Source organism: Lepus europaeus, chromosome 10 (genome assembly GCF_033115175.1).
Source record: "Lepus europaeus isolate LE1 chromosome 10, mLepTim1.pri, whole genome shotgun sequence".
Lineage (NCBI taxonomy): Eukaryota > Metazoa > Chordata > Mammalia > Lagomorpha > Leporidae > Lepus > Lepus europaeus.
Window position 1 is genome coordinate 116,243,263 of NC_084836.1, and position 20,995 is coordinate 116,264,257.

The following is a 20,995-nucleotide window of genomic DNA, read 5'->3' on the forward strand; positions in this document are numbered from 1 at the left end:
CACAGATGCTAACTCTGGGACGGGAGAGATTAGCATAGGCCTTATGTGAGCACGACACGGAAATTCTGAAAGTGTTCCGTGTTTGTGAAAAAAGCAGAGGAAAAGTGCACTGTGTAGTTACCGCTGACTCGGCGTCTCTCGCACGCAGGTCTTTAACACGTCTGTCAGAAGCGGGCTCACCCCGGAACGGTGTCCAAAATACACAGGCGAGGGGAAAATGTTTGGCAGGCGTGAATGCTTCTCAGACCTGACACCTCAACTGTGGTTTGGAGTTGCGTGGGGCCAGGCCGCCCTGGCTAAGAACTTCCTCTCCAGTTATCTGGATTCAATCAAGTTTGCTCTCAAAGCCAACTCTGTGGCTCGTTCACCCCACCTTGAGTGAAAACTGAAATACTGGCTGTGGATTGAGGGGGATCCACCTGCTCTGGCAGCGGACACGCAGAGACCAAGAATGGAGTGTCCAGCTCTTCCCCACTGCCCGGAGAATCACGCCGGCGTGGCAGCCTCCACCCACCACGGGCTGTCTGGAGGCCCGATGGTGGTGGTGGGCTGGACATCCGCCCGGTCCCACCCTTGTGTCTGCCCACTGAGCACTTTCTCCTACAACCTCTCCTTGCAGCTTTCAACCCACTCCCTCTTTAAATAAAATTGTATTGTGGCTAAGAGCACTTAAGGTGAGAACAACACATTTTTTTAAATTAGGGAATGAATGAATAAATGTTAAAATAGGGAGGTGAACACAAGAGGAACATACATCTGTTGTTTCACTTCCTAAATACCCAGGGCTGGGCCAGGCTGAGTCCAGGAGCCAGAAACCAAGTCCAGGCTGAACCAGGAGCTAGGAGCTCAACGCCACGTCGGTGGTGGGGGACTCGGCTACTTCAGCCACCACTTGCCGCCTCCCATGGTGCACCTTACCAGGAAGCTGGATTGGGCGTGGAGTGGGAACTCAAACCCAGGCACTCTCATATGGGATGCATCCTAACGGCTGGGCCAAACACCTGCTCCATTCCTCTGAACAAACGTTAAGCACACAGTACGTTAACTATAGGTATAAAAGTTAAACGGCACAGCTACAGAGCTTAACCATTTTACCATGCCCAGCTTAGCCCCTGCCCTTCTAAGCAGCCTTGGACGGTAGAAACTGAGTGCGCTCTCTGTCAACAACTCCTGTGAGGTTAGAGTGGGGGAAGACGCAGGAGTCCAAGGACCCGTCAGACTTCTATGGTCACAAGCAAAGCCTCCCTGGAGATCATACTGACTGAACGTTCACACTTAGAAGTACCAGAAAAACGTACAGTACACGTCAGGTGGGAAAAAGAAAAAACATTCAAATTTTATTTTCCAACAAACAGACAAGCATCAGCAGGTACAACTCCAGGGGTGTCTCTGTAGATCTTACATTCACAAGGTGTCATGAGCTCAACAGTGAGCGCCACTGGCGTGTTCTCTGTAACATCGCTTCACAGTGTAAACAGCTATCATCATTGTGTTCACTTACAATTCCAGAAGGAAAGGCACAACTTGGCAAAACGTTTTGGATCCTAAAGTCAGGTGCAATAACTAAGAGGAACTCTGGGTAACAGTCCTGATCCACGTGTCCAAGAGGGTCTCCTCCCCCGGGACGAGAGGGTCTTCCTCTTTGCTCGCTAAACCAACAGAGCAACGTCTCAACACCAGCTCCGTGTCACTACGTGGACAAGAGGGGGTTTTAAGAAAAGGAATCACGAAAGTCCAGCTGCTCCCACCAACGTCAACCGTTCGGCTTAAAGACAGGACCTGGGAATACTTCAGTGGTCATAAAATAGGAAAATAGAGACTATGGCTACAAAAATAAAACATAAATGAGGTAGATAAATTAAAGCTTTTACACCCAGGACTTGCCTGTTCCAACTTCGTAGCCTTCATGCAATACTCAGGGGGAAAAAAAAAATCTTCATAATTACTTGGCATAAGTTGCATCAAGGAAAACGAACAAACAAACAAAATCAGTATGTGAGCCCGTGACAGGAAACACTTCCTTCTCTGAGTTTAACAATGAAACCCCAGGGACTTCTCAACCGACCCAGCACCGGGGAACCGCATGGAGTCGGCGGAGACCGCCCGGCTCAGGCGCCCACCCCTTCTGGGGTTTGGGAGACACCTGGGCAGCGTTGGCATTACAAAGGAACTCCTGGGGCTCCACGGGAACTGTATTTAAATAAGCAGCAACATACACGTTGACTCCCTAAGGCCTAACATCTGTCCATTTAAGGACATCCTACATAAGGATCTAAGGCTGAAGGAATTATGGAACTCGACAACCTTAGTTTCTTTGTTCATTTGTTTTAAGTTACATTCAAAAAGCAAACCAAAAGATGGGGGTATACAGTGGGAGGGTCTGGAAACAGATGAGAGACCTTGTCCACCTGCCCACCTGCCCACCTGCCCGCCTACAGTCGCCCCACCCCCACACCAGGCCGCACAGTTCTCTTCGCTGTGGTTGGCTAAGCGCCAACCTGAAACAGGTCAGTCTTTGGAAATAGTCATTCTAGGTTGTACAAAAAGGTTCTACATCTGTTTGGCGCAAGTAACAGAGCTACTTCGCAAGACCCGCTTCTTTCCAAAATTAAAAAACAATTCTAGTCTATTTGTTTTGGTATGATTTTTTTTGTTTTCGGACTTTTTCACTTTTTGCAAAGCAGCATGGCAACGCTGTTGATTGTAGGACTGCCTGAGGTTGTGGTCACAACCGTAAACATCATTTGCATGTCAGAAAGCAAAAAAGAAAACAGGGGGAGGAGATGGAACAAATGCTAGGATTTCCCTGTCGACTTCCTCCAGGCCCCGTCCCCTGAGCTTAGCTGACTGCGATCTTCTTCTCTTCCAGGAAATGAGGGAACTGGTGTTTGGCTACGCCGTCGGCGGCCCCGGGCTTCTCCACGTCGGCACTGATACCCGCCTGGGAGCCATCGAGCTTGGAGACGGTGGCGTTGTTCACGACGGAGCTGGCCCCCAGGGAGACGGGCAGGGTGGGGATGCCGCCGCTCTGGATCACGGAGATCTCGTTGGTCTTCACAGCCATGCCGCCGTTGAGCATGCTGGTGTACTGGGTCCACATGACAGGGTCCACGTTCACCGACGGGGCCAGGATTTCCTTGGGAAACATTTCTGAGACTCTCTTCCCGTCAGTACCTAGCAGCGCCATGGTGTTCTCGATGGCCAGCTTCCTCCCACGGCGCGCCGAGTTATTGTTCGCCCCGTGCGTCATGTAGTGCACCTGCAGGAACAGCACACAAAGGCTCTCAGCAAAACAGAGATGCCGCCGCCGCCGCCGGCTGCAGTCCACGTATGGATTCTACCCAAACCGGGTGCTGACAATGTGGTCCTTCTCACCACACATGCAAACTACAGTCTGCATTGTGAACTTCAGTAACATGCTGAACATGTAGAGAGCATGCCTGCCTTTGAGAGCAGACACCTTGGGACAGCCCCAGAGGCTGCACGGGAAGCAGACACCACTCAACCTGGGGCAGCAGGCACAGCAAGGCCTCTCCTCTGAGACTCCACTCACCACAGCCTCCTTTGCTTGCTGCTTTCCCCAGCGGCCTCCCTGCCTGACTTTAGTTTTCAAACCCTTCCTGGCTTCATTCAGCTTACATACTGGGGGCCAGCATTATGGTACAATGGGTTGGTTCAGCCACTGCCTGTGACCCTGCCATCCCATGAGCCTATGGCGCAGGTTTGAGTCCCTGTTGCTCCACTTCTGATCCAGCTCCCTGCTATTGAGCCTGGGAAAGCAGCGGAAGGTAGCTCAAGAGAGCATGGGCCCCTGCCATCTGGGTGGGAGTTCCAGGCTCCTGGCTTCGGCCTGGCTCAGCCCCGGCTGTTGTAGCCATCTGGGGAGTAAACCAGCAGGTGGAAGATTTCTGTCAACACTGCCCTTCTCAAAACATTAATAAATTTTTAAAACATACAAGAAAAAAAGAGTTTCAAAACTCATAATATGCTAGGTGCCAGGTTTCTCAGGCATTTTATCTTGATTGACAGCCTTACAGGTTGGCAGCTTTCACTCATCTGATTGGACAGAAGTAGGCAGTCACCTGAAGAAGCCATTAGCAACTACAGAGTAAGAGACTCCAGGTAACGAGCACTTGGTGGTGTTCCAGGCACGCTCCAACACTTCCGAATACAACTCATCAATTTTCAAACAACCCTGGACCTGTCAATGCCATTAACCGTGTGGCTGGGAAAGCCAAGGATGCTCACCGAACCACCTGCCCAGAGTCCCCTGCGTCCAGCATCAGGCGCTCCCCGGGCCCGTGAGCCATGAAGCTCTAGAAATCAGCATTAGAGATCAAGCTACTTCACGGTCCTCCTCTGATGCTTTTGCAAATTAGGGTTAAAAAACTAAAAGACATGGCTTTTGTCATATGTATCTTTAGCTTTTAAGGTGATATGATCTTGGAGGTCCAGGCTAAAATGACGCTTCTATCTTTATCCCAACTGTAAAGAACTCTGCTAGTCTACCATTGGCAAGCTGAAAACATTCAGAGCGATGTGCCTTGCTCAAGGTTACAGAAGCAACCTGGAGGCAGGGCCAGGACACGAACCCAAGCCCCCACTTCCCATCCTGCGTTCCCTGATGGGTGTGGGTGGGAGACTAATGAAATCCACCTACCCTAACAACAATGGCAACACAGAGACCCCTTCTGGAAGGACCCAGCAGCTGTTTAAGCACAGCTGTTAGCTAGAGTCTTTAACTCCAGGGGTTATTGTACCGTACACATTTGTTTCAATTTAGCAGGCTGAGCAAAAAAAAAAAAAAAGCAAACACAGAGCTCAGCTCCAACACAAACGCCAGTCCACAGAAGGTTGGTACCACCACGCCTGGTCGCATTGTGCTTCATTCTCCATCACCTACAGTCGTCCAACACTGGAGGGGAACTACCCTTACTGGACTCACAAAGAGACAGGAGCTGACAGCAAATCACGTCCTGCTTCCAGACCGAGTGCTCGGAAAATGCACCCTTACTCTCTAAGTTGGTATTGATTTATATTTACTTATTTGAAAGGCAGAGATCTCCCATCCACTGGTTCACTCCCCAGATGCCTGCAACAGGTGGGCCTGGGCCAGGCTGAAGCCAGGAGCCCAGAACTCAATCCAAGTCTCGCATGTCAGGGGCAAGGACCCAAGCCATCACCTGCCGCCTCCCAGGGGGCACTACCACAGGAAGCAGCCAGGTCTCGAGCCCAGGCACTCCGATATGGGGGGGCCGGTGTCCCAGCCACTGCACTAAACACTGCCCTGCTGCTCAATAAATATTGATTGACTGATAATAAACAAGTATGTGCCTGGAGAACAGGAGCAAGAGTTCTAACCAGGTCTGCCCCAAAACTGGGTGTTATTTTATGTGCCACTGAGATTAGAAACAAACCATCACTGATTAGATACGATGCCTTCTCCTCCCATACTGTTAACAAGCAACACAACCTGAGCCGTCCTAATGTGACAAAGCACACGGTTCCAAAGCCATCTCAGAGCTAAGACCAGACATCCGGCTGATGTAACCTGAAGAATTCATCCAGTACCGAAAACCTCAGCCCCACCACGGCTCGGGCGAGGGGAACCCACCTTCAGGTTGCCCTTGGTGGTGAACGCACGGCCGCAGATGTTGCACACAAAAGGCTTCTCGCCGGTGTGAGTCCGCTCGTGGATCTGCAGAGCGCTGGCGGACGAGAAGTTCTTCCCACACCGCGTGCAGCCGTGCTGCTTGGCCTGGCGGCGCGGCTGGGCCACCAGCAAAGGTGTCGTGCCCGGGGACAGGGTTGAGGGACCCACAAATGGGCCAGGAACTTCAACCTTGACATAGGTGGGCTGGGTTCGGATGAACGTTGATGGGAGACTGCTCCGACCTGGTTGTGTGGAAGGGGAAAAAACCCAAACCTTTATCATCCAACACTCCTTCGCTCCTGCGACCAAAACCACACACTGCCCGCTAGTTTTGAGAACCCGGAGGTGGCTCTGAGGACCTGAAAAACAGCTGCCTCTGAACTGTGGATCTGCATGAAGAATGGAGGCACTGGGAAAACCGACCGTTTTAGGGTTTGCATAAAGGTGCGGGCAACAAGGAAACACGATGCAATGCTAGTGTCTGCATGACAGTGCCTTCAGAGGACGCCCACACGCCAGCTTTTCTGGGGTTCTGTGAAGCAGCTGTGACTCTACCCTGTCAGGAGCGTGTCTGCAGGTGCCGCACTTGCTGTGTGCACTTACTATGTGCTTCTCTCCACAGGGGGTTCATTGTGAAAGGCGGGGGGGGGGGGGGGAGGACCTCGGAATCCAGGAGCAAGCAGCTCATCTCAGTGGCCAAAGAGCAGTGCCCACTCCTCAAACATACTCCTCCTGTGGGGCCCGGCACGGTGACACAGCAAGTTAAGCTGCCACCTGGGGTGCCGGCATCCCAGCCAGGAGCACCGGTTGGAGTCCAGCTACTGTGCTTTGGATCCAGCTTCCTAATAATGTGGCTGGGAAAGCAGCAGCAGATGGCCCAAGCATTTGGGCCTTTGCCACCCACGTGGGAGACCCAGAGGGAGCTCCCGGCTTCAGCCTGGCCTAGCCCCAGCTGTTGGGCCATTTGGGGGAGCGAACCAGTGGATGGAAGATCTCTGTCTCTCTCTCCCTCCCTCCGTCCGTCCCTCTCTGTTGCTCTGCCTTTCAAGTGAATAAATCAAAAACCTGTATTGGAGTTGAAGATTACCCACGTGTACCTGTGGGGCTCAAAGACCAAAAGCCTGCTGAGCACCCTGCATTAACCACCATGATTAACCACCATAAGCAAGTTCATCGTCAGGATAGAGGCAGCTACCCCTCCCCTCCACCCCCAAGCAGACAAGCTAATTGACCTAGAGGGGCTCCTTCAGCCCATCCTCTCCGTTTGCCAAGTTCACCCTATGTTCCTTTCGGACATAAGTGAAATCCAAAGCTCTATCACCTTCCATCTCGGAGCTCTCAGCTCTGCTCCCGGCATCGGGAGACCTGGACTTGACGCTCTCGGCTTGGCTATTGGCCGGGGAGAGCGCCTGGAAGGAGGCGGACTCCGCGGCGTCGGGGCTTCGGCTCTGATACTCCGGGTCTTCTATCAGCGAGGACGAGTCGTTGGTCAGGCCGTCGCTCTCCACTGAGCCGTTCTCTCGGCTGCTCTGCCGCTGCAGGCCGAGAGGGGCGGCCCCCGCTTTCCCCGCGGCATCCAGGGAGGCCCGCACGGGGAAGCCCAGCGTGGGGGAGGCCGAGTGCACGCTGGGAAGGGGTGCGGGGACCTTGGAGGAGCCACTGGGCACATCTTGGAGGCTGACTTCGTCCACGTCGCCGCCCTGCATGCTGTCGGGGCAGGCGGCGCCCGCGCGGCCGTTCTCGGCGCCCGGGGCGGGCTCGGGGCCCGTGAGGTCACAGGGGCCCTCGGGCAGGGGCGTGTTGGGGATCTGGCCCCCCATGTGCAAGCGGATGTGCTGCTGCAACAGGACGGCGTTGGTGAACTTCTTCTGGCAGATGGGGCACGAGTGCTGCGTCTTGACGGCGGGGTTCGTCCGGTGCACCCCGAGGTGCGTCTTCAAGTTGCCCTTGGTGGAGAAGGCCCGGCCGCACACCTTACACTGGAAGGGCCTCTCCCCGGTGTGGGTGCGGTAATGCATCTTGAGGGAACTCTGGCAGCTCAGCACTCGGTGGCAGATGAGACATTCGTTGGGGTCGGTGGTGGCCTTGTCGATGTTCTCCACCAGCTGCTGCAACTTCAGGGTCTCCGACCCTGGCTCGGGGACCGCACTCCCTTGGAAGCCACCAACCCTGGGGGAGATGTGGTTGGGCCCCACCCCGGCTAGCGCGAGGCCACCCTCGCTTTCTGGGGAAGGCCCAGGCGGCTGCAGGTCGCTGGGCAGCGGGGGCCCCAGGAGGTCCTTGGGGTTAGTCCCCGACGTGAGGTTCTGAGGTAGCCCTACGGAGGGGGCGCCTGTCGCGAGGACAGGCTTGCTATCTACGGAGAGACTCGCTCCGTCTACCGGGACGGGGACCGAGAGCGCAAAGGGGACGCCAGAGCCTGCCGCCACTTTGTCCTGGAACTCGGCAAACAGCTGGGGGTTGGCCTTCACCTGGGGGTGTCGGTGAAAGTGCACTTTGAGGTTGCCCTTGGTGGTGAAGCGATGACCACAGACAGAGCACACGAAGGGTCTCTCTCCGGTATGGGAGCGGAGGTGGATCTGCAAGGAGCTATCGGTCCCAAAAACCTTGCTACAGTACTTACACTTGTGCTTGTAGAGGCCGGTCTCATCTTTGGTTTTGACATCCACCGCGGACACGCTGGGGGGCTTGCCCTTGCCCTTCTTGGACGGGTCTAGCGCCACGGTGGAGAAGGGGCCCTGGAAGAGCGCAGGGCCCGGGGTCTGAGGTAGCAAAGCACTCGGGAGGCGAGACATGACACTGGGCAGCACCCGGGCCCCGTCCGGCTTCAGGGCGAAGGGCGTGAGCCCCGAGGACAGGGAGCCGGCGGCCGACGGGATGCTGGCGTGAGGTAGCTTGCCTTGCTTCAAGGCCTCCAGAGACAGACCCTGGCTGCCGGCTTTCTGGCTGAGCAAAGCCACGGCCGCCGACACCTGCTGGGACACGTGGCCGCCTAAGGTCTTCAGGGTGTCGGCCCCGGCCACGCCCGAGTGCAGGGCATGCGAGGCCCACATGTTCACCTGGATGCGGATCTGCTCGGTGAGCTGGATCTGCTGGAGCTGCTGCTGCTGCAGGCACAGGATCTGCTCCAGCACCCACGGGATGCTGTTGGCGCCAGGCACCGGGGCCGGCGGCGCATCCGCACTCCGCTGGTTCACCGCCACCTTGGTGCCGCGGAGCGCCTGCAGAGTCACGTTAGTGCTGGCCACTTTGCCTTTGGGTAAATAGCTTATGTCCTGCGGTGGCTGGGGCAGGGTGGTCTCCGCCTTTAACTGGACAACAGACTCCGCGCCCAGCTTCTCCTTGGTGTCCCCCGAGCTGCCGCCGTTCTCCCTGTGACTGTCCCTGCTGCCGGGACTGAGGACCGCTCCGGGGAAGTCTTCTGAAGGCACTGGCCCCTCGCTGTCGCTCATGATGAGGACAGGTGGATTTTTAGTGCAATTTTTCTTATGCTCCAAGAACTCGGAGAGGCTGAAGAACTCGGCACAGCACTTCTCACAGATGTGCGTCTCCTCCCGGCGCGGCCGCTTTCCAGGCACTCTGTCCCCGGGCACGTCATCGCCAGTCCCTGGCTGGTTCATTGCAGCACCTGCAACAAGAGAGAAAGAGCTCAGAATCCCGCCCACCAGGAGATCTGGGACAGCTTCCGGGAGAGAACCCACCCACTCACAAGGCAACACGTCTCCATTATCTACCCGCAAACAAGTGGAAGATGATGCAGGGGGAACAGTCACCCAAGACTCTGAACAAACTAACCCTTAGGTTGTAGGTGGAATTCTCACCGTGCTCTGACCCCCAACACACGGCCAAGTCCTAACCCTTGACGGACAGGACTTTAAGTGGGGCCCCCAAATTCAATGCCTAGAGTACTCGTAAGAGATAGGGAAGAAGGGCCGGCGCTGTGGCACAGCAAGTTAAGCCACCACCTGCGGTGCCAGCATCCCACATGGGCGCAGGTTCGAGTCCCTGCAGCTCCACTCCACTGCTGTGGCCTGGAAAAGCGGTGGAAGATGGCCCAAATCCTTGGGCCCTTGCAACCACATGGGAGAACTGGAAGGAGGCTCCTGGCCAGGATGGCTTCTCCCTGGCCCAGCTCTGGCCATTGCAGCCATTTGGGAAGTGAACAAGCAGATGGGAAACCTCCCCTACCCCGTAACTCTTTCAAATAAATAAATCTTAAAAAAAAAATTTTACAAAGTGGGAGGGGAGAAGACACATGAAGATGAAGGCAGAGACGGGGTCACAGGGCTGGAAATCGAGGGCTGCTGGGAGCCAACAGAAGGCACCAGGGTAAATTCTCCCTGAGAGCCTCCACAAAGAGCCACCTGCCTTCTGGTTACCAACCATGCAGGTAACTAACGGCAGCTACATCAGCTCTAGACAGTGCACAGGACGTATTAGGTAACGCGCATCCAAGGTGCCAGAAACAAGGCTGGCTGTTCCAAAGGCAAAGACAGCGCCAGAAACATCTCCGCCCATGGGAAAGCACTGGGGGGAAGGATGGCCGCAGGAAAAGACCGCGCTAACTTTCCCGATTATGAAAACCCAGGGCACTGTCTCAACAGTTAGGACATGGAAGGGAAAATAAGCCACTCCATCCAGAGAAGCCAGGGACAGGACTCCTGGACCCCAGGAGCCCTCCTGTGTCTTGATTCCGCCTCTCTGAAATAAATGAGACACAGCTGGTCCCCAACTTCTGCCTTTTGACTGTATGATGGCGCAAAAACAATACGCAGTCAGTGCTAACTGTGTGTGGCACCTGGAATCCTGATCTGTCCCCAACTGGCGATGTGCCTGCCGGGGCTCCGGGACCGCCCGACACGAGGGAGGGGCAGCACCAAGCACCCCGAGGGTGAGGCACGCTCTCTTGGCAGAAGGAGCGCCTCACACAAAACTCAGTCCTGCTTTGAGCCAAACTCCTTTCTGAAATTTGGCCCGTGGATTTCTTCTGTAGCTGGGCCCGGCTCACTGTGTTAACTCCTGGCCTGGGACTGTGCCTGAGGCCTGGGTCTCGGGAATCAGGAGCCTACAGGACAGCCTCGCCAAGCTGCTTCGCCGCTCCCCACTCCCTGCTGTCCCGCTCCGTACATTCGCCCACTAAGAGAAGGCCGTGCAGGGTCAGGCACCACCTACAACAGTGGCTGCTCTGCTTCTGACCCAGCTCCCTGCTAATGTGCCTGGGAAGACAGAAGAGGATCCACGTCCTTGAACCCCATGCACCCATGTGGGTAACCTAGAGGAGTTCCAGACATCTGGCTTCAGCCTGGCCCAGCCTGGCCCAGCCTGGCCCAGCCTTGGCCACTACAGTCATTTGAGGAGTGAATGAGAAGAAGGAAGATCTGTCTCTCTCTTCCCAATAAATAAAATATATCTTTAAAAGAAAAAAAAAGGCACTGGAGCTAAGGGCATCCTGAGCAAAGACCTAGACAGACCTCTGTGCCTGTGAAATCTAAACCCCACAGGCATTTTCCTGAGTACACGACAACCCTTCTGTTAAGAAGGGTATTATTATGTTTTCTTTCTGTCTCTCAAATAAATAAAAATTTTTAAAGTACATTCTGGTCCAGCTCACTATAAGCAAACTCAGGCAGAATTCCTGCCACAGAAGCCAGAAAAAAACAAACAGGTAGCAGAGGAGTGTGCACAAAACAACCAGGCCAGCGTTGTGGCTTAGTGGGTCTACAGCACTGGCATCCCGTATGGGCACTGGTTCGAGTCCCAGCCATTCCACATCCAATCCAGCTCCCTGCTAATGCACCTGGGAAAGCACTGGAAGATGGCCCCAGTGCTTGGGCCCCTCCACCTACATGGGAAACCCAGGAGAAGCTCCTGGCTCCTGGCTTCAGCCTGGCCCAGCCCAGCCATTGCAGCCATTTGGGGAGTGAACCAGCAAATGGAAGACCCCTCTCTATAACTCTGCTTTCAAATAAAAAATTATAAATCTAAAATGACAATAAGAAAATGACCACTTTTAGTTAAAATTCAACCTGTGCTTGAAATACAAAAACACATAGGGAAAGGAAGGCTTTCGCTGAAATCGACGGGCCGCCTCTCAAACCGGTGACCGCACCCGTCTCCCTCTGCTAACTTGCGAAGATCGGAAGATCGCGGGGTTTCGACTGAAAGCTGCCAACAGTCTGCAGGAGGGGCTGGTCTTGAAAAAGCCTCAGTAAACTGACTTCACCTCGGCTCATCCAGGCTGCGTATGACCAGGAAGCCTCAGGTATGTGGGGGATGGGGTGGGCCAGGGGAAGACAGATCCCGACTGCCAGGGTTACAGGTTTGACTTAGGGAGCGTAGGCACCACCCCACAGCCCTCAAGGCAGAGAACACACAACAACCCTCACTTCCTGCTGTGTGCATGCAGGGCAAGTGGAGGGGTTCGGGGTGGAAAGGGGAGCCAGGCACCCTCCTCCGGTCCAGCCCCACACGGCTCACTCCCTCGCCCCACTCACCGGAGGAAAGCTGAGCCCAAGCTCAGGCAGCTTGCTCAAGGAAGCACAATGAGACAGCAGCGGAGAACTTTCTAGGGCTTGCCTGCCAGGTGGCCTGGGAGCAAGACTGCCCCAGCGTCCAGGCCCTGCCACCCACGGGAGACCTGCATGAAGCACCCGGTTCCTGGCTTCAGCCTGGCCCAGTGAGGCCATCCGGGGAGTGAACAAGCAGAGGGGAGGTCTCTGGAACTATGACTTTAAAAGGGGGTGGGCCCACGCTGTGGCGTAGTAGGTTAAGCTACCGCCCATAATGCCAGCATACAGGCACAGGTTTGAGTCCCGGCTGCTGCACTTCTGATCCAGCTGATGCGACCGAGAAAGCAGAAGATGGACCAAGTGTTTGGGCCCCTGCACCCACATGGGAGACCCAGAAGAAACTCCCAGCCCCACTGTTGCAGCCATATGGGGAGTTAACCAGCAAATGGAAGACCTCTCTCTCTGGGTAACTCTACCTTTCAAGTAAATTAAGAAATCTAAAATAGAAAAAAAAGGGGGGGGGGGGTGGGGCACAGGCTGGGAGTCTAGCAGAGAAGGTAGAAAGTCTTGGGATGCCCGCACCCCATATCAGAGTGCCTGGGTACAAGTCCTGGCTTCACCCCCAATTCCAGCCTCCTGCTAACGTGCGCCCTGGGAGGCAGGGGTTGAGGGTCTGAGTCGCTGGGAGCCAGCCATCCTCTAGCCCGGTCCAGCCCCAGCTGTGAGCATCTGGGAAGTGAACCAGCAGATGGGAAACCAATCCCTAGCCCTTCTCTCTGCCCTTCATATAAATGAAAACTAACAAAATGTTCAAAAGTCCATGGAAATGGAATTAAAAGTTTATTTAAAAAACACCCCCACACCCACCCCAGGCCTGCAGCCCCCTGGGCCTCTATCTGACCCTTTCATGTTTCCATTTTTTTGTTTCCCTACTTATCATGTTTCCTGTAGGGATTGCAACTATCTTTCCTCTCAGACATCCTAACTGCAGTGGGAAGCCCGAGCGATCCCGCTGGTTCCTGGGACTAGAACACTCTTTGCTATCTTGTTTCTGGGACTTCCAGAGATTGCTTTAGGTGTTAGGATGTGATACACTTCTGCTACTTGCAGGATGAGCTCACAGGAGGCAGGCGGAGGGTAAGAAGTCCTTTCTTAAGGCTCCAATACCAATACAGGCCTATCTCAAGAATCAAGTGGAAAGGGTGCATTAATTCCTAGAGCTCCCTCTGGGAGTCCCCGGCTCCCAGGCAGAACCAATGCGGGCAATCTCCCCAGCGTCGACCTGCAAGGCTTGCAGGGGTGTTGAAGGAGCCAGTTCTCTCTGAGAAGCAGTTTTGGCAATTATGTGTCAAGACATTTCTGGAAAGTTTCTCTCCAGGATATAAAGGATTGGTGAGCGCCAATGGATACAACTGGAGGGAGAGAGCACCCAGGGGGCAACACCTTCATGCTCCCCTCTGACTCAGCGATTCCTTTGTTAGGAATTCACTTCCTGCAATGCGAGGCTATTTCTTGCTGCATTTCTCATGGGGCACAACACAAATGGATAATCCCTGGTCCATCCCTACCTAAGTCTGGTTACATAAATCAGGGTGGCTAGAAGAGGAATACTTTGTAACCAACAAAACTGAAGCAGAAACTGGAGGCTCCGCCAGGCCACAAGTGCCCAAGGATTCCTTCAGGAGAGAGGCAAAGAACAGGATGTACAGATGAGTGCCCCCAGCATCTCGGCAGAAATACAGACATGGAAAATGTGCCAAGCGCAGAGAAGTGTTGCCTCCACTTCCTGGAGAAGGGACCTACCTACAAGACGGGGTGGAAACAAGCTGACTCCACACCATCTGCTCCCCAGCTTCTGCACTCCCCATCAAACGCCCCGCCCCCCCCAAACACACAGCTGCCTCCTCAGACAAGAAACAAGAATTCATTTACATGAGAAGCAGAGAGGGAGCTAGGAACTCAATCCAGGTCTCCCATGTGGGCAGCAGGAACTACCTGAACCAGAAATAGCACCCAGGGAATCTCAAAACCACACGTATGACCCCCTAGGCTAAACCCGCCCCCTTAATTTGCCCCTGTGTCTCAGCTGTGCCCCTTGCCTTCACTTATTTATCTCCATAGCAAGCATCCTGTTCCCATTCTGCAGATGGGGAAACTGAGGCTTAGAAATAAAACCAAGTCACTGCCAGCTAGAAATTCCTGAATACCATTTGAAATGGACAGTAAAACAGGTGACCCAACATGTAACTGATCTACAGCAGTTTCTCAAACTTTTTCATTCTACTCCTCTAAGAAGGAGTTTAACACTTTTTTTTTTTTTTTTTTTTGGCCAGGCAGAGTTAGACAGTGAGAGAGACCGAGAGAAAGGTCTTCCTTCCGTTGGTTCACTCCCCTAAGTCCACTGCAGCCGGCGCTGCACTGATCCGAAGCCAGGAGCCATCCTCCACTGCCCTTCCAGGCCACAGCAGAGAGCTGGACTGAAAGAGGAGCAACCGGGACTAGTACCCGGTACCCCAACCGGGATTAGAACCCGGGGTGCCGGCGCCACAGGCGGAGGATTAGCCAAGTGAGCCAAGGCTGGGTTTAACACTATTTCCCTCATTCTCCTGACTCGTTAACACCAGCATCTGAAGGGCACCAGATGGAGTCCTGGCCACTCCACTTCTGACCCAGCTCCCAGCTGGGAAGGCAGAAGATGGCCGAGCGCTTGGGCCCTGCCACCTACACGGGAGACCTGCATGTATGTAGCTCCAGGTTCCTGGTTTGGGCCTGGCCCAGACTCCACCCGTACAGTCATTTGGGGAGTGAACAAATGGATGGAAGATATCTCTCTCTCAATAACTCTCCCTTTCAAATAAATAAACCTTTAAAAAAAAAAAGGGGGGGGGGGAGGCATTCTTAAGAGTTCAAGAAACCAGGTTAAAAAAAAAATCGACTTTCACTCAGCTGAACTAAAATTTACTATTTGTTTCAATTGCGAAGGTAAGAACACAGCACGGGGGTGCGAGCCCAACCTGTGCCTGTCACCAGAAAGCAGGCGTCCTCCAGGGTGTCCCGGCTGTCAAGACTGCTAGAGGCTGCTGGATTTCATTATTTAACAAACATACATGGTTTCTGATAACTGTATTTACATGCAATTTATTTCCTTAGCAGTCTACTTATTTTACGTCTTTACACGCATTACGCTGAGATGGGATCTATGGCACAAAAAAGGTTAAGCTCCCCTGGGCGCAGGACCCAGCAGTGCCCGAGTGATTTACTGCCTGAATACCAGCTTGCCTTCGCTGTATACACAAGCGAGCCTCTTCTGTCGCCTAAGTGATACCAGCAACATCCCACTTGAGTCTTAAAACAGAAGCAGCTCTGTTTGCTGGTGCAGTAAAAAGTACTTCTGCATCCAGACCACCACCGCCAAACGCTGGAGCCATGTTTGCCGAGGAGCCAAGGGGCCTCTGTTACGAACAATCGCGGCTATGCTTAAGTTAACCCAGAAGGAAAAAAACAAAGTTCAGAGGGATCCGCGCAGCAACGTGTTCTCCACCCTGCCACCCCGCCCCCACCCCGAATTTTAGGAATGTTATCTCCCAGCATCTAGTTATCCAATAAGGAGGAAGAATGCAGTAAACCCAGCGGGGGTCTTAGATGCAATCAGTGCCAAGTGGGTAGAAAATACTCCATCTATTGTAAAGAAGAAAGTTAATCTAGCAGAGGCTAATCAAAATCTGCAGATACTAAAATGCTTTCAAAAAATAAAACCTGTATATCTTGATAAAAGTATTAGGAAGCTTATCTTTTTTCATTCCTATATGAGAAGCATGACAATGAGCAGATTAGCTAAGGCACACAAAACCTCCTACCCTCCCCCACCCCCAGGAAAACTGCTTACCAAAAAACAAAAGGAAATGAAGCCCCCATCCCTAAGTATGGAGCCGGGGGAGCGCGCTTCAGTAGCCACCGAGGGCAGCTCAAGTGGGGAGATGGCAGGAAGAAGCCGGCTCAGTTTGCACACTGAGGAAGGAGGGAGAGAACCAGAGGCTCCCAGCTGCTAAGGCGTGCGACCTCCCTCACTAAAGGCTACAGGGACGTCATGTTTTGTCTTATCCACAGCAAATTTGCAAACTCCATAAGGGCAGCGACTTGGTTATTGGCGTCTCTACAGCAGCTCAGAACAAAGCTTCACCAGACCCAAAATGCACCTGGTGATAAGTACAGGACCACCAGTTCATCCAAATGTACTTCCATTTGTTATATTTGTATTGCTTTCAAAAATAAAAATGCAACAGCTCAAGGCTGACGGGAAAGGAAAGTTCCTGAACCGCTCCCCCCATCACCTCCCTTCCAGAACAGCGAGGCTCAGAAGCCCATCGCCGACAGACAAGGTTTCACTTCCAATCTGATTCCCCAGGACCTCTTCATCTCACACTCGGTAAGACACGTCCCAAAACACGAGAACGGTGGAGAAAAGCCCTCTCATGGCCAGCTGCCAGGAGGAAACCCCATGCCTGCACCAGCGTCACAAAGCCCACAACAGGCACAGCCCTTCGAGTTCAGGGCAGGGGGACAATCGACCAGGAGCTGCCGTGTATTCTAGAGTGAGGGAGCAAAAAGTGCACTTTGGCTGTGAGGAGGACACGGTGCACTCCAGCTGGTCCCTGGAACCATCTTAACTGTGCTTAACACCATACTGACACAACAGGTAAGTAACACAGAAAACACCGTGTTCAACACGACTCACCACTAACCACACTCCCGACACACCACGAGGGACAGAGCGGGGTCTTATCTTCAGTGCATAGAGCACAAGAGCTCAGGAAAACCAGGCAGGGTCTCAAGGTTACTCAGCTGAAAGTCGTAGAGCCAGATTGGAATGCAGATCTCAAAATATCTATCTTCCAAAGGATCAACACACTTCACTTTTCTAAAGCAGCAACTACCTCTTGCCTCCTACCGGGCGTCCCCCAAGCCCCCTACCCAGGAGGAAGCCAACAGCACAAACAATGGTTTAGGGGTGCAGCCCAGGGTATGCTGCTGCCTTCTTTCGAGGGGGAGTGCATTTTATAATTCACGTTATTTTTAATGAGCGCAAGGGGTTCTAGGCAAGTGGTAGCTCCTATCCGTTTTGGAACGCAATTCCAGGACAGCCGACTACTGCCGGAATCCTCACGGCTAGCGTTAGGTCATTTTAGAAGTTATTTGAAACTTGGGACTCTTAACCGTCGCCGGTTGTAATCCAGTTTAGCACAAAGGGCATTTGAAACTCTTTTGAGAAAATGCTAATTTTCTTGTGTGTAGGGTTAGCCCCCCTCCCGACCACCTGCAGATTTTTTGATCTGCTAATTGATCGCCAGACTTCATTTTCTTAGCTCAAAAACTGCTTCTCGACCGCTCAGCAAAAAGACCGGCCCCATCTTCAATCTTAAAAAAAATAGGGGGGTGGGGGGGCTGTGCTGTACATTCAGGCCGGGCCACGGCAAACGCCCAAAATCCGACCCGAACGACGGCTGCGTGCAAGAGCTACCTTCGCTCCCGCCGCAGCAACTGCGGGCTGGCCGAACGCTCTCCAGGACCGGGAATTCTCCCCAAGAATTCCAGGCGCTCGGCCCCGCAGAGCCGGCGCACCTCGCGGGGACCCCTGCCCGGCGCGGCGCCGCCCGCCCCAGGTGAGAGCCGGTACCTGCGCAGCCCCGCCTCCCGGCCGCGCCTGCAGGGGGCGCCCGCGCGCAGCCCGGCCGCGCGCTCGGCTCCAGCGCTGCGCTCGCCTCCCAGGTCGCGGTGGGAGCGCACGCCGGCGCCCCGGACCCGGGACCCCAGACCCCAGCCCGCGGCCCGGGTCCACGCCGGCTCCCCGCCGCGCTCTCCCCACGAGCCCTCCCGCAGCAAGCGCTCCCCAACAGTGCCAAACACTCCCCAGAGCCTCACCGGTGCGCGCCCACCCAAAATGAGGGGGGAAGGAGGTCAGGGCAGGACCAGAGGAGGGGTCAGAGCCAGGAGCTCGCCCCTCCTCTCCGGAGGAAGCAGGCGGGCCCAGGGTTAACCCTTTTGTTCCAGGTGGGCCAGGCGACGAAGCCGCTCCGCGCTCCCCCCCAGCCCCCAACCGAGGCACAAAGAGAGCGCGTCCCGGCTGCGGGGACCTGGGCAGTGCGCGTCCCCGCGCGCCAGACGCCCCCCAACGCGCGGCCGGCCCCGAAGGAATCGGGGACCTCGCTGAGCCATCGCGCGATCGGGGACTCCACCGCACTCCCCCGGCCACAAAGGGGGCAGCGGCCGAAAGGTCGCGCGCGTCTCCTCCGGGACCCCCGGGCCCCGCGCGTGCCTCCCCGGAGGCCGCGAGATTCGAAAACGGGCGGCGAGCTAGGAGCAAGGCCCCCTCCCCCACGCGCACGCCGAAAAAGTTCTCAGGCGACAATTTGGCGGGACCGGGGCGAGGCGCTGGGCGGCGGACTCGAAGAAGGGGGCGCGCGCGCGCCAGGCCGGGCCGGGGTCCCGAACCCCCCGAAGCCCGGGAGCCGCCGGCCGCGGAAGCGCGGGCCGAGCCAGCCCCCTCCCCTCTCCCCTCCGGGGCGCCCCCAGAGAAGCCCGTGCCGAGCGCGAGGCGGGTGCGCCCCGGCCCCCGGGGGCTCCCGCCCCCCGGGGCTGGCCGCGGTTATTTTTAGGAAGTCGGAAATCAAAGATGGCTGGAGGTCAGGCCCCGAAAGGTTAGGGCGATCGGCAGGCGGCGTAGCCCGGGGAGACAGCCGGCCCCTGCGCGGCGCGGGTGGCCCCGCACCCGGGCTCCCGGGGAGGGGAGAGGTCGCGCCCCTCCCCCACCCGGCCCCCTCCTCCGGGGGGCCCTCCAGGGGTGCGCCCCTCCTCCAACCCCTGAAAAAGGCCCCGAGGGGTGGGGGCAGAGTGGGGACCTCTGGGTCTTTCTTTGAGAAGCGGCGCCGGGGAAGAGGCTGGGGGGGGGGCAATGGGGGGGGGGTGAGGCCGCGAGCGCAGGGGTCCCCCTGGCCCGGCGGGCTCGGCGCGGGAGGAGGACCCGCGGGGCGCGAGGCGGCAAGGCCGCCCCTCGGCCCCGGCCCCGGCGCCCGCGCCCTCGAGGGTCGCGCCCCGGCCGCACTCACCCGGCTCCCCCGCCGCCGGCGCCGCTGGGGCCGCGTCTGCGAGCTCGGCGGCCGGCCGCTCGCCCTGCTCCTCCTCCGAGTTGATGTGCTGGGGCTTCGCCTGCTTGCGCCTGGACATGGTGCGGGCATCGGGGCGCCGGGACCGCCGCGCGTCCTCGCCTCTCCGCCGCGGATCCCTGGAGTTGGGAGACTTACCCCCTGCGGCCGGAACGCGCATGTCCCGGTAATTATTATTATCAATAATGCATTGCGATTTATCATGAGCCCTGACAGCTGATTGGCCTGGGTCCAAGACCTCAGAGATCATTTAAATAAGCCCTCATTGATCAGGGCGGGGCGAGGCATGCTGGGCTTTGTAGTCCGGCCCTCCCTGCGACAAAGCCGCGTTCACGGGGGAGCGCGGCTAATTAGCATCCGGGCCCAGATTGGCCGGGGCGGGGGCGAAACCCGAGGGGCAGCGGCGCTGGCCGCGGCCCTCGGCTGGGCCCTCGAGGGCTGCGGGTGCGCGCGCGCGCGCGGGGGTTTGGGGACGCGTGTGTTTGGGAGCGAGCTCCGAAAATCACCTTTCTGAGCTAGGGAGGAGGGAGGTGTCTTCGCAGGGGGGCATTTGGGCTCAATTTTCACACCTACCGAAAAAAAACACCCACCACCAAAAAAAAAAAAAAAAAAGGAAAAAAAAAGCCCCAAATCCCCGAGTTGTGACCCCTAGGTCTCCGATCTTCTTTTTTGACTGACGGTGTTTACACGGAGCTTCGACAAGACCGAATAAAGGTGAATGGCGGTTCACGCAGCCTTACCACCCAGCTGGGTTCTTAAAGTGGCCAGAGAGCGACCAAACTTCAGATCACCCCGCCACCATGCTTTTAACTTCTAGCTACCAGGATTCATAGCCGCAAACCCTGGTTTGTTAAGTGCGGACCTTGATTTCTTAAAAAATTTTAAATGACCAGCTACTAAATATAGCACGGGCAGATAAAAAGCAAGCAGAGTCAGAGATGAGAGATAATATTGCAATGGCCCACAGTTGCATTTTTCCCCCACAGGCCATAAATGTCCGATAACATCATATTTTATTACTGAGACAATGCTCTTCTATCTCCTGTGAAATAGCAGTGGCCAGAGTAACTGGGTGTTGTTAATCATTATGGGAATTTTTTTTTTTTGTAATACTGACTTTTACAGAAGAATCTGTTGGTTCAAAGTGACTGTCTCAGCCTGACACGGGGAAGCCTCAATTGTCTACATCGCTATACATTTACATGTACATAAATCTGTGTGTATTTAATGCAACCATCTGCCTGGCCTGATATAAATGCTAAGTGTGGAATGAAGGGTGACTCTACAGCCTTCTCGAGTCTGGTTTTTCCATGGTGCCTCTGGGTATGCATCGGTATTTGGCATTTCCTTCATTGTAAGGGACTGGGCAAATATAAACCTTTCCTCCACATTCATGCATGGCGTTTTCTTGATTGGTTGCTCATCAGCTTCGCAGAGTTGCCTGGGAATGCAAGCAAAGGGGAATGCTGGGCTCAGAAATGTGTTCACCTGGGAGACGCCTTTGGACAACGTGAAGCAGAAAATAAATGAGCGTGATCGTCCTTTTGATACTCCAGTAGAAGCGAAGAACAGGGAACTTCCAGTCTTTAAGTGTTTGAAAATGTTTGGTGTTGTTTTACATACATTGTCATTGAGATGACAGCCAACAGCCACGTTGGAAAGTTTTTAGGATT

General features: G+C 55.1%; 1 protein-coding gene across 1 annotated transcript; it reads right to left on the reverse strand.

Annotated features, from left to right (window-relative positions):
• Window positions 1-2,839: 2,839 nt before the first annotated feature.
• SALL4 (spalt like transcription factor 4) lies at window positions 2,840-19,383 on the reverse strand. The gene is made up of 4 exons (XM_062202396.1): window positions 19,266-19,383; window positions 8,277-9,281; window positions 5,615-5,895; window positions 2,840-3,259 (listed from the first exon to the last, which is right to left on the reverse strand). Exons 1-4 carry the CDS (start codon window positions 19,381-19,383, stop codon window positions 2,840-2,842), a joined length of 1,824 nt encoding a protein of 607 aa, XP_062058380.1.
• Window positions 19,384-20,995: the final 1,612 nt, after the last annotated feature.

Bases quoted from the DNA above. Each gene is read 5' to 3' on its own strand.
- SALL4 (XM_062202396.1), bottom strand. From the start codon at position 19,383: ATGTCCAGGCGCAAGCAGGCGAAGCCCCAGCACATCAACTCGGAGGAG. The intron at 9,282-19,265 runs GTGAGTGCGGCC...CTCTTGTTGCAG, and splicing joins GCCGGCGGCGGGGGAGCCGG to GTGCTGCAATGAACCAGCCA. The intron at 3,260-5,614 runs GTGGGTTCCCCT...CTGTTCCTGCAG, and splicing joins CCACCAAGGGCAACCTGAAG to GTGCACTACATGACGCACGG.